Below are 12,837 nucleotides of genomic sequence, written 5' to 3'. Positions count from 1 at the left end.
TTCAGAACCATTTTTGATGTCCTTGGGAGCCTCGAGCTTTGCCACATATTTTGGCTTCACTGTAAAATGAAAAACTAATAAGGCAGTCAGCTTCCCTGCCACGCCTGTCAATTCCCCAAAGAAATCCAATCAAAATTTTTGAGATAACCATTTTTTCAATGTAATTGAATGGTCCAGTAACTATGTCTCTGAGGATGTCAACCTCCACAGTCCTCAGAACAAGGACTGTAAGCTATGCAACTCCCTCATTGTTTACAAATAGTACTTATTATTTGGAAAGAGGGCATGTTTAACCTTTAGTGTTCAAAAAGACAAAGGGCATTCAGGTGAAGCTTTCAGAGAATAACGAGGGAAGTGTTGAACCAATTTAAAACAAATTATATGCATACAGGCTGTCAACTTCCAGGGCATGAAGAAGAAGATGTTCAGCTAACAAAAATACAATATGTCTACAGTACTGCTACTACTACTACTGCTATTACTACTACTACTACTACAACTATTGCTACTACTGAACCTGAAGTCATTAAGGTGAAGATTTCAGGAAATGTTTAGGGGATGTTGAACTAAATCAAAACACATCATAAGCATCAAGATTGTTAAAAGTGTCTGCCAGCAATACCTCTGAAACGGTTTAGATTTCTAAGCTGAACTTTCAGGGTATGTAGAGGAGAATTTTCAGTTAATCAAAAGGCACTATGTTCATACTACTACTACTGTTTCTACGATTACTGCAACTAGTGACGCCAATGGCATTAAGGTGAAACTTTCAGGAATGTTTAGGGGGAGTTTTAGTCAAACTCCTTTTAGTGCTAATTCTGGTTTGTTTTAAGTTGAGTGGTATATTCAGTTTAATTTTTATTCGTTTTAAGATTTATTTATTCATATATGTTAGTACCTGTTATCTCTTTGCTTTCTAAGATCGTTTATTTTAACTTCTGTTTTGTTTTGGATTTGATTTATTTTTTAATAGTAATTTCTGGTCGTTTTGAGTTTAAATTATCATAACATTTTTTTATTCTGATCTAAAGTTTAATATGACTTTTTACTTTTCTTTTGAAAACTTCTTTTTTTAAGTTTTATTTAAATTAATCCGTAGCAAAAACCAAAAATATGTTGCTATGTAAATATTTTACAAACATCAAAGGAATTTTCCCCTTTACAATTTCTGGCTACAGGCCACTGACGGCGATTAGTAGAGAAAAAATACGAAAGCGGTTGCGTTGCTTTGTAACACAGCGACTAAAATTTGAAATAATCGCCAAAAATTGGTTTTATCTGAAAATTATTTGCAAAAACCTTACCCATAAAGGATTCTGGTTGTAATAGAGTAAAATTGTCCCTACTCGTTGGTTATTTAGCAAGACAAGTGAAAGTTTGTTCATTGTTAGAAGTCCGATTTTTTTTTCACAGGGTGTGTCACTACCAGCTTTACATGTTTTACTGTCAAAATGGGCCCCACCAAAAGAAAAAAATAGGATATCATCTTTTGTCTACGCAGGTAGGTTTAGAGTAATTGGGAATATTTATTGAAACAGCTTTGATGGCATTTTATTATTCTTGAAATACAGTGTCAGAGCGATATAAAGTAGGCCTATTTCTATATTGATCTCATTAAACTTTTTGTTATATTATGGTATTCTAATCGTCTTTGATTTTTTTTCCATTTTCCTCTTTGTTTCTTTCTTAAAGAACTTTCAACACATTGGCATAATAAAGAAAAATTATTAGGAATGACACGTGTTTGTGAGTAAATATGCTACTTAGTTTATGATTTAAAACGATTCAGCAACTGTGATACTGAAAATATTTGGCAAATTTGGCAATATCTGAAAATTGCCAGTTTAAGGTAGTAACGTCTATTTATTGACACATCTTTATCTGTAACTAGGAGCTTTTAACTTATAATTATGTGATGAAAGAAATGCATATCTATGTATGCTTTATCATGATTTTCAAAATTTTGGTTTTTGTCTTTCTGTTTTCGTTTGCTTTGGTTTTGAAGAGAGGCTCAGCTTAATCTTTTGGTCGCATTTTCTTCAACAACAAATTTATATGACATTAATACTAATCCAACTTTTAAATTGGTGGTGAGGCTGATACTGATTTTGCTCGTCGATTTGGCCTCAAAAAAAGGTTAAATTCGTCGAAGCCTGTTTGGCGAAAATTATCAGCTTTGGCGAGAAAGAAAAACATAATCAACTAAGCATAAACGTAATCAACTCTTTTGGCTCTTTCGGCTATGAGCTTGAAGATAAAAAAAGAAAAAGAAGAAGAAAGTTTGAGGCATAGTGCATAGTAATATTTTTATATTAAGAGTAACAAAATAAGTAAATAGGGTGTGGGATGTTTGGAGGTGTTTTCCTAAGGCATTTGCATATGATTTATCATTTGTGCAGCTTTAGAGACTAGACATGTGGCTGCTGTAAGTAACCCTCATTTAACTAAAACGTTCAAGAAACCAAAAAAATGAGTTTGTTTATAGATATTTAAGTAAACAGATATTCGTTTTTTTTTTCTTATCGTTTAGTTGAAGAAATTACTATAGGGTGAGATTTTTGCTACAATCTAAAGGAAGTGGCATAAAAAAGTGCATCGAATTCACCTGAAAATGTGTTTTTTCTAGTTTATAGAAACAATAATCTGTAAATCTATTAGGTGTAGGTTAAAATTTTATATTCATGGTGTTAATTCAAGAATGACAACGAAATGTACTGAATTATATTCAAGAAATGCCTAAGATCTGTCCTTGTGTTTTTGGTGTTACCATGTTTTTCAGTAAAGGTGATAAGTGCAATATATCGAAGAAAAACTATTGAAGTCTGAGAAACAATGCCACTTTGGAATTTAATTACTTTGACTTCTTTTTTCTGAAGAATTAAAATGCGTGTTTTCACTAAAACTGTTAGTTCTCAAGTTATGTTTGTAATCAAAATTTATCCATCTATGATACTTTTTTCGAAGACATTTTAATTTTTGCAAAATTCGTTTTTTCACATAAAAAAACACCTCTATCATTTTTACCTCTACTTCTCTGGTAGTCTTAACTATAGTTTTGTTTTCCATAGGATGGCTTATATTAAATAAATACAAGCTTACGTTCAGTTTTATGCACAAGTTCTCTTTCAGTATACTAACTTGGCTGTCAAAAAGATAAAATACACAATGTAGATTCTTTGCAATTTTTTTTTTTATCAAACAGTTCGTGGTAACGAACTGTAATAAGGAGCGCCATGGCTCAATAGTAACCGAAACTCTAAAAAATGGAATTTCGATACCGATAGTTCCATCAAAAGAATCGCATTTTAATGCTGATTTTAAATATATAATTTTCATTAATATCAGTTGTACCCATCAAAAGTTACGAGCCTGAGAAAATTTGCCTCATTTCAGAAAATAGGGGGAAACACCCCCTGAAAGTCATACAATCTTAACGAAAATTACACCATCAGATTCAACGTATCAGGGAACCTTGTAGTAGAAGTTTCAAGCCCCTATCTACAAAAATGTGGAATTTTGCATTTTTTTTTTTGCCAGAAGACAGATTACGGATGCGGGTTTTTTTTTTTTTTTTTTTTTTTTTGCTTTTTTTTTTGCTTTTTTTCCCCCAGGGGTGATCGTATCGACTGATTGGTCCTAGAATGTCGGGAGTGACCAAAAAAATGGAGGGCACCTAGGCCCCCTCCCACGCTCTTTTTTCCCAAAAGTCACCGGATCAAAATTCTGAGATAGCGATTTTATTCACCATAGTCGAAAAAGCTAATAACTATGTCTTTAGGGACGACTTACTCCCCCGCAGCCCCGTGGGAGGGGCTGCAAGTTACAAACTTTGACCAGTGTTTACATACAGTAATGGTTACTGGGAAGTGTACAGACATTTTCAGGGCGATTTTTTTTGTTTAGGGGGAAGATTTGAGGGGGGTTACGTGGGAGGATATTTCCATGGAGAAATTTGTCATGAGGGAAGAGAATTTCAATGAAGGGGGCGCAGGGTTTTCTAGCATTATTTGAAAAAAAAAACAATGAAAAAATAAATATGAAAAGTTTTTGAGCAGCATTAAAACTTAAAACGAACAAAAATTATTACGCATATGAGGGGCTTACTTCCTCGTTATACTTCACTTTTTACGCTAAAGTATTTTTAGTAATTTCAACTATTTATTCTACGACCTTTGTGATTCAGGAGGTCATTATTAAGGAATTGGGACAAATTTTAAGCTTTAGGGTAAAGAGCGAGGTATCGACGAGGGTTAAATCCTCTCGTACACGCAATAAAAATATACGAATATAGAAGTTCGCTACGTAAATTAATTCGTAAGTTACGTATATTTTTTACCAATGAAAACGTTTGTAAAAAATTAAAAGTTCTAGTTTCTTTTTTAAGTAATCAAAAAATTGGAGGGCAACTAGGCCTCCTCCCGAGGCCTAGTTGCCTAGTTGCCTAGTTTAAACGAAATTAAATTAAAAAAATAAGTTTTTTAAATGAAAGTAAGGAGTAACATTAAAACTTAAAACGAACAGAAATTACTCCGTATATGAAAGGGGCTTTTCCTCCTCAACAACCCGCTCTTTACGCTAAAGTTTCTTACTGTTTTAAAAATAGAGTTAAGAGAAAGAGTCAAACTTTAGCGCAAAGAGCGGGCCGTTGAGAAGGAAAAGCCCCTTTCATATACGGAGTAATTTCTGTTCGTTTTAAGTTTTAATGTTGCTCCTTACTCTCATTCAAAAAAACTTGTTTTTTTTCAAACAGTTCGTGGTAACGAACTGTAGTAAGGAGCGACCCGGCTCAATAGTAACCAAAACTCTAAAAAATGGAACTTTGATACCAATAGTTAAATCAAAAGAATTGCATTTTAATGCTGATTTTAAATATATAACTTTCATCAAGTTCAGCTCTACCCATCAAAAGCTACCAGCCTGAGAAAATGTGCCTCATTTTTTAAACTAGGGGGAAACACCCCCTAAAAGTCATATAATCTTAACGAAAATCACACCATTAAATTCAGCGTATAAGAGAACCTTATTGTAGAAGTTTCAAGCTCCTATCTACAAAAATGTGGAATTTTATGTGGCCATTTTATTCACCATAGTCGAAAAACCTAATAACTGTCTTTAACCTCCTAATGTCTTTAGGGACGACTTACTTCCCCGCAGTCCCTGTGGGAGGGGCCGCAAGTTACAAACTTTGACCTGTGTTTACATATAGTAATGGTTACTGGGAATTGTACAGACGTTTTCAGTTTTTTTTTGTTTAGGAGGAGATTTGAGGGGGGGGGGGTTACGTGGGAGGATATTTCTATGGAGAAACTTGTCATGGGCGAAGAAAATTTCAATGAAGGGGGCGCAGAATTTTCTAGCATTATTCGAAAAAACAATGAAAAAATAAGTATGAAAAGTTTTTTTTACTGAAAGTAAGGAGCAGCATTAAAACTTAAAACGAACAAAAATTATTACGCATATGAGGGGCTTACCTCCTCGTTATACCTTACTCTTTACGCTAAAGTATTTTTAGTAATTTCAACTATTTATTTTACGGCCTTTGTGATTCAGAGGTCATTCTTAAGGAATTGGGACAAAATTTAAGCTTTAGGGTAGAGAGTGAGGTATCGACGAAGGTTGAACCCCTTCATACACGCAATAAAAACATACGAATATAGAAGTTTGTTACGTAAATTAATTCGTAAGTTACGTATATTTTTTACCAATGAAAACGTTTGTAAAAAATTAAAAATTGTAGTTGCTTTTTTAAGTAATCAAAAAGTTGGAGGGCAACTAGGCCTCCTCCCTCGCCCCTTTTTCTCAAAATCTCCCGATTAATTGCAATTAATTAATATGCAAATTTCGTTTTAATTATTCATATGCGGAGAGACGAGATCGAAACATACATTAATTCAAAAACGTCCAGAAATTAAATAAAAAAAACAAGTTTTTTTAAATGAAAGTAAGGAGCAACATTAAAACTTAAAACGAACAGAAATTACTCCGTATATGAAAGGGCCTTTCCTCCTCAACGCCCCGCTCTTTACGCTAAAGTTTCTTACTGTTTTAAAAATAGAGTTAAAAAGTAAAATAGTAAAAAGAGTCAAACTTTAGCGTAAAGAGCGGGGTGTTGAGGAGGAAAAGCCCCTTTCATATACGGAGCAATTTCTGTTCGCTTTAAGTTTTAATGTTGCTCCTTACTTTCATTAAAAAAACTTGTTTTTTTATTTAATCATTTAATTAGATGGAAAATCCCATTTTACTGGTGGTGCTCTTTCGTTCAAATTATGTTTCAATGGTAGGCTACATCTGTGACTCTGTGACGTGATCTATCCGACTTGTCTTCATAGTAAACAATCATTTCATATAACCTAGTAACTTTCAAATACGCTGTAGGAGTGCACTTCCAATTCTGGTAACATTACTTTTTTTTTATCAAATTGATTATAGCTTTATTATTACATTGTAGCCTAAGAATTGCACAGCTTGGCTACATTGTCTGAATTTTAAATTATTATTTGAACTCTTTCACTCGTTATTCTGATACAATGTATTTACTTTTTTCTTTTTTTGTTAATTCAGGTATGACGCTTGGGACTGTTATTTCACTGCCATTCTCCGGTGTTTTAGCTTCCACCGTAAGCTGGGAGTCAGTTTTCTATATTCAGGGAGCGTTGTCTTTAGTCTGGTGTCTCTCCTGGCCGTTTCTTGTTTTTGATTCGCCCTTGAATCATCCTTTTATTAGTCATGAAGAGAAGGGTATGCTAGTCAGAGAGCTGAAATTGGACAAAAATGAAAATGAGGAATCACAGGTATATTTCGTTGAGTTTTCGGGATTTTCTTTTTTTATTTATTAAATCAAAAGTAGATATGAATTAAACCTTGTTTTTTAAACATAGTTCGCCTCCAAAGTTATTCTGAGACATTTTGCTAATGACCAAAGTATAACAGGAAGTTTTAACAGAACAATCAAACAGAAAAAAAAGAATCTGTTTAGGATCAAAATATTGAAAGCAGTTTCGACAGAAGTTTTGCTTTTCCAGATTGCCACATTTTTTTTTCCCTGTTAAAAGTAGTTCTGCACACAGGCAAAATTTCTGTTCGCTTTCTTTTCGATCCAGAGTCGAAAAATTTATCCATTTGGTATAATACTATATTAAAGCTTGTTGCTATTTAAGCTCATTTCGCCATAACTTTGTTTAACTTTATTCGTTCATGAGAAGATCCAACGGCATTAGTTGAGTTCTTTTTGAGAACTCAAAAGAGTCTTTTTGAATCACTTAAATCATAAAGTTCGCTGACAAAACAGTAACCCAAACTCTACAAAATAATTTTTATGGCGATACATATATTTCGAAATAATCTGTTTTGTATGGTAATTTGAAACATTTAAAATCCGTCAATTTTCTAAAAGAATAAACACCTCCAAAAAGGAGAGTGACCTTATCGAAAAATTTACTATGCAATCCAGTATTACAGAGAAAGTTGTCATAGAAGTTTCACGTCTTCATTATAATATACTAAATTGTGTATTTTTTCCGCCAAGGATGATCCAGGATGCTTTTTTATTCTTGTTTTTTGCCCAGAGGGATCACTCAAACGTACATTAGAAGTTCTAGTGCTTTTCTTAGCATTAATAGAGACTCATAACAAAATTTCGTTTCCTACCTTTTCGTGACACGGAACAACAGTTCTGGCCAAAAGAGGGCAAAATATATAGCTCTCTGGCTCGAATATGTGTAACTTTTGTATTAAAAAAAAATTTCTTCGAAAAATGTTTCTTCCGGACCAATGCACACAAAAATTGATCAGCCTATATCTTTCACTGAAGTTCTGTTGTTTTTGTGTAGCATTTTGTGCATTGTTATTATTGATTTTCTGTAGTGATCTTGTCGAATTCGTTTATTTATAAAAAAAAATTGAGCTATTTAATTCTATCATCGAATGAAAAGTCCGCAAATATATTGGACAGTTTTAGCCCAGTCTACAGCTTTTCCCTTTTTCGCACACGATTTTTTTTTTACTGCTAAAGTAGAAACGAAATGTGTTTAAAGGGTTTTTTTTCGTTTCATGGATTTGAAATTTGAATATTACATAGGGGCATATCTTTTAATGGTCTTCTTATGTTCATTTTTTTATTTTTGTGCAATAGAATTTTATAATGTGGGCTTGAAACTGTAAAAAATCCAATACTATTGGGTCCCGAAGGGCTGAGTTTGAATTTTGGAGTCAATAAATAGAACACGGTAAACAACAATCGTAAAAAACACAAAACTAAAAAAAAACTGGTATAGAATACCAAAACAAAATATGACAATGAGAAATCAGTCGTTAGTCAGTAATTAAACTGGGAAATATCAGAGCAAGTTAAAAAGATAAAACTCAATAAAAAAAAAATATAAAAGAATTTAAAAGGGACATTAAAAAAAGAAGGGGAAAAGAAAATAAGCAAACAAATACAAATCTTGGACGACAACATAAACTGAACTTGAACCATCTTTACAAAAACTTGACTGGTTTTCGTTTTTATTTAGTCGTTGTCATTCCCTTGGCGTAGTGTTTTGACGTCAGTGCCATTTTGGGCGATCTTGGTGGCTCACGTTTGTAACAATTGGGGATGGTACATGCTCCTAGTTGAACTTCCTACTTATATGAAGCAGGTTTTGAGATTTGAAATTAACGAGGTAAGTAAAGTGAAAATGAAACATGATTCAGATAAGCTATGGCACTAGCAATAATCCTAGCATAAAATTGAAGATAGAATCAAAAAATACTGGTAAAACAGTGAATAACATGCCTAGTAACGATAATAAGTTCGTGTTTTGATGAAAAATTAACAGCAGGCCTAATCAGTTTCCTCCTAAAATAAACTTTTAGAAAAAAAGACTTTTTAGCAATAATTTTGGTAAAACAATGATGACGTTCAAAATAGAGAAAAATGTTAAATGCCGCAGTTACGATATTGGTATATGTCAAAGTGCCCCTCAGCAAAGAGGACTTTTGCATGAAATCGGGATCTATAGTCAGTCTAATATAATTTTTTTTTAATTTCATTATCTTAAGTTAATATTGATTGAAAGGCAACTAGGACGCCTCCCACGCTTTTTTTTAGCTGCCCTCTGTCCAAAGATGGTTGATCAAAACTTTGTGACAACCATTTTGTTTAAAATAGTCTAAGGGTCCAATAACTATGACAAGACCCCCCAGTCCTTGGGGCAAAGGCTGCAAATTATGAAAGTTGTCGATTGTTTACATACAGAGAGTGTTATTGGGAGAGGGGGCATGTTTGATCCTGTGTCTTCGTAATGAATATTAAGGCGAAACTTTCAAGAAATTTTTAGGGGGATGTTGAAACCCCGTTTGGGTACTTATTAATGTGAACAAAAGGGCTCTTCTGCAGGGAATCATGGTCTATAGTCAAGTTATTATTTTCGTTGAATTTCATTATTTTTGTCAAAATTGATCGAAGGGCAACCAGCCGCCCTCCCCTGCCTGTTTTACTGCCCTCTCTTCAAAGACATTTGATCAAAATTTTTGGACGGCCATTTTGTTTTAAAATGCCGAATGGTTAAACAACTATGCCTCTAGGGACGACCTGACCCTCACAGCCCTTGAGGCAAAGGTTGTAAATCATAAAAGCTGCAGATTGTTTACAAATAGGGTTTTTGTCTCCAAAAAGGCTTAGAATATTAAGGTGAAACTTTCAAGAATTGTTGAGAGGGACATTGAAATAAATCAAAATACTATGTGTATGCTGGTTTTCAAAAGGGTGTATCAGTTATATGACTGAGGGTGTAAAATTAAAACTTTCCTTAAAAAAAAAATAGTTAGAAGTTGTAAAAAAAAAACCTGACGTGATAGCTAGGTAACAGGCAGGAAAGTGACATAGTACCTTTTTCTTTTGTTTTTTTTTTTTTTGCGTCCATGAGCTTCTGTAACAACCAAAATCTTTTTGAATTCGTCCCAAAAACTGTAAAGGTTAAACTAACTCCGACAGAATTTATTCGACATAAATTAGATGCAAATTAGAGAAATATACCATTTGATTTCAAACTTAATTTTCTTTTCAATTATAATACACGTAATGACTGCTTGCTACCTAAGCCTGTGTATATTTATTATTTCGTATATTAGAAGGGTTTGACCCTCCTCAATACCTCGTTCTTCACGCTAGGAGATTAGCGTGAGCTTGGCTTATGAGATTTTATTAAGAATTTCATTTTCTCAAGGTCAAAAAATGTTAGATAGCAATCTTTGAAAAGCCTCTCAAAAAATTTAATCATTCAGGATCGTTTTAAATAATTCCTAAGATCACTCTGGCTATGCATGGGAAAATGAAGAAAATTGGGAAGAAGAAAAGTGTTGAAGACTTGAATGCTGTAAAGCGTAATTGTCAAAAAGAGACAAACGAACAAGGAAGAACCAGGATGGCAAGCATGTTACAGCCATTGATCACATTTCAAGCATGTTTTGATTGATTTCAAAGTCTTTAGTATTAAAAAGAAATATTTTTATTGCTCTAATTAAATGGCCCTTTTGTTTCAGGAGTCGTTCTTAAAGAATTGGGACAAAAAATTAAACTTTAATGTAAAGAGCAAGTTATGAAGAGGCGGTAGCCCCCTAATATACGTAATAATTTCTGTCCGATTTAGAATTTGATGTTGCTGCTTACTTTCAATTGAAAACAGTTGCTTTTTTTACTTAATTTCTGTTCATTTTCAAATAATGCCTAGAACTCCGGCCCCCCTCCATGAAAATTCCTTCCCCCCACGGGGATCCCCTCCATGGAATTTTTCTCCCGCGTAATATATCCCCCCAAGGAAAATCCCCCCCAGACAATTCGATTCTAGCTGAATATCCACCCTGGAAAATTTTTTTGCGGAGGATTCTGGCGGAAATTTTTTTCTTAGCACACTTTCATTTGATAAAGACTTTAATTTCCGATTGTTTGAAATCATGCCGGAAATCCTCCCTTCGTTGATATTTCTTCCCGCAAATACCCCCCCCCCGCCCCTAGTAGAAAGTTGTTCCTGCAGAAAATTCTCTCTGGAGAATTTATCACATGAAAACCTCGCCCATGGAGAATTTCTCCCGTGGAAAACCGCCCCTACGCAAAAATATTCTATAAAATTCCCACCCGGTTAAAATTTTCCCCGGAAAAATTTCTTTCCGTGTCTAATACTTTAAAGTTCAACAATGACTCTACCATGTTCCGTAGACGTAACAAACTTTCCCAAAAATATCTGGATTTGAGCACATTTTAACGCTTCTCACGACGATCGTAGACATGTGTGAGAATTTGTGTGTCAGGAAGAAGAAAATCTGACCGCGCTCTACCCCCCCCCCCCTTCGTCACTTGTATCGAGACCATTAGTTTTAAAATATTGCACAAGTTGGGGGGGGGAAATGAGTTTTTTGACTAAAGCAATTTTCGAAGCTTTGACCCTCCCCCTAGAAAACCTTAACATCTTCTTCCCCTTAAAGTAACTTTTTAGCGTACTATTTGATGCAGGAATCCCCTCCCTCTTTAAGTGCAAGCATGTCATAAATAATCTTCATTTTTTTCTTTTTTTAACAAGCTATATTAAGGAAAATGGCTTATGAGATTATTTGGTACAGCTCATTTTCTTTTAAGAATGCTTTCCTCTCTGCTTTACCTTATCTGGTAAGCTGGATATTCAGCTTCATTTTGAGCACAGTTATGGACAAACTTAAACAAAAGGAACTACTCAGTGTTGTTCAAATCAGAAAGATATCAACGGGCATTGCTTCAGTGCTACCTGCAATTTGTCTTCTTGGTGTGGCGTTTGCTGGATGCAGTCGAATAGCTGCAGTGACTTTGATGGTACTGGCAGTCATGTTTATATCAGGAATGTATATCGGATTCTTGACAAACCATGTAGATATTGCTCCAAACTTTTCCGGTAAGTTGATGAAAAAATAACTGTTTTTGATTTATTTTTCTATTTTGTTTTTGAATCTCTTTGTTTGATTTTAATAACAAAAAAGAAATTAAGAAAACCCTAGTAGGATTTTCACCTCTAATAAGTTGCAAATGATGTACACGTCATTGGCAGCAGTTGGCTGTGGTTAAGATTTTAACACTGCTATGAGTAAATTACTAATTATGGCTGTTGATTTTGGATTCTATGAACTGAATTTTCTATTTCAAAGATACAGGAAATATGAAACAAATGAGAGTGTGCTTCCGCTAACTTGAATCCTCTAACATTTTCCCAACATTTTTGTACTCTAGAGCAGATTCTAAAATATCGGTAGGACGACGGGTACCACCTATTTTTACCCGACAAACTTCTTCCATAGATTATAACTCCCGTAATTTATATTTCTTTTGATTATAGTTTGTTGATATATAATAAACAAAAAAGTTTCAAAATAATACTTATTGAAAATTTACTAGATGTTTTCCACAGAAATCGCCTACGGATTGTTCTGGGTACCCAGCTGACTGACCGTATTTCAAACAGTAGGTTGTACGAAAAATGTGGTTCAATCCCGCTTTTTAGGGCTATAATGACAAAAAAGGTTGAGATGGCTAGGCCACGTTCTACGGATGAAGGATGACAGATTATCGAAGATTGTCCTTTTTGGCCAACCGTCTGGGGCAACACGGAAAGCAGGTCGTCCTTGTCTGGGGTGGGAGAGTGTCATAAATAAAGATTTAAGGGAAATGGGAACTTCCTGGGATGGTGTAAAGAGGGAGGCTTTAAATAGATTAGGTTGGAGGAGGAGTGTGCGTAGCTGTGTTGGCCTCAGGCGGCTTGGTGCAGCAGTGAGTTATTAGTAGCAGTAGTAGTAGTATTCAAATAACATGCACTCACAGAAATGTATTTGCAA

General features: G+C 34.3%; 1 protein-coding gene across 1 annotated transcript in view; it reads left to right on the top strand.

Annotated features, from left to right (window-relative positions):
* Window positions 1–12,837, top strand: part of LOC136029211 (sialin-like) — a 48,378-nt gene that overhangs the window by 18,340 nt on the left and 17,201 nt on the right. The window contains exons 4-7 of the mRNA XM_065707444.1: window positions 1,414–1,501; window positions 6,562–6,791; window positions 8,514–8,663; window positions 11,615–11,903. Of these exons, the coding sequence (XP_065563516.1) occupies window positions 1,414–1,501; window positions 6,562–6,791; window positions 8,514–8,663; window positions 11,615–11,903 (757 nt within the window). The remainder of the gene's footprint in view (window positions 1–1,413; window positions 1,502–6,561; window positions 6,792–8,513; window positions 8,664–11,614; window positions 11,904–12,837) is intronic.

This window comes from Artemia franciscana, chromosome 1, assembly GCF_032884065.1.
Source record: "Artemia franciscana chromosome 1, ASM3288406v1, whole genome shotgun sequence".
NCBI classification, from domain to species: domain Eukaryota; kingdom Metazoa; phylum Arthropoda; class Branchiopoda; order Anostraca; family Artemiidae; genus Artemia; species Artemia franciscana.
This window is presented reverse-complemented; position numbering and strand designations above follow the sequence as displayed.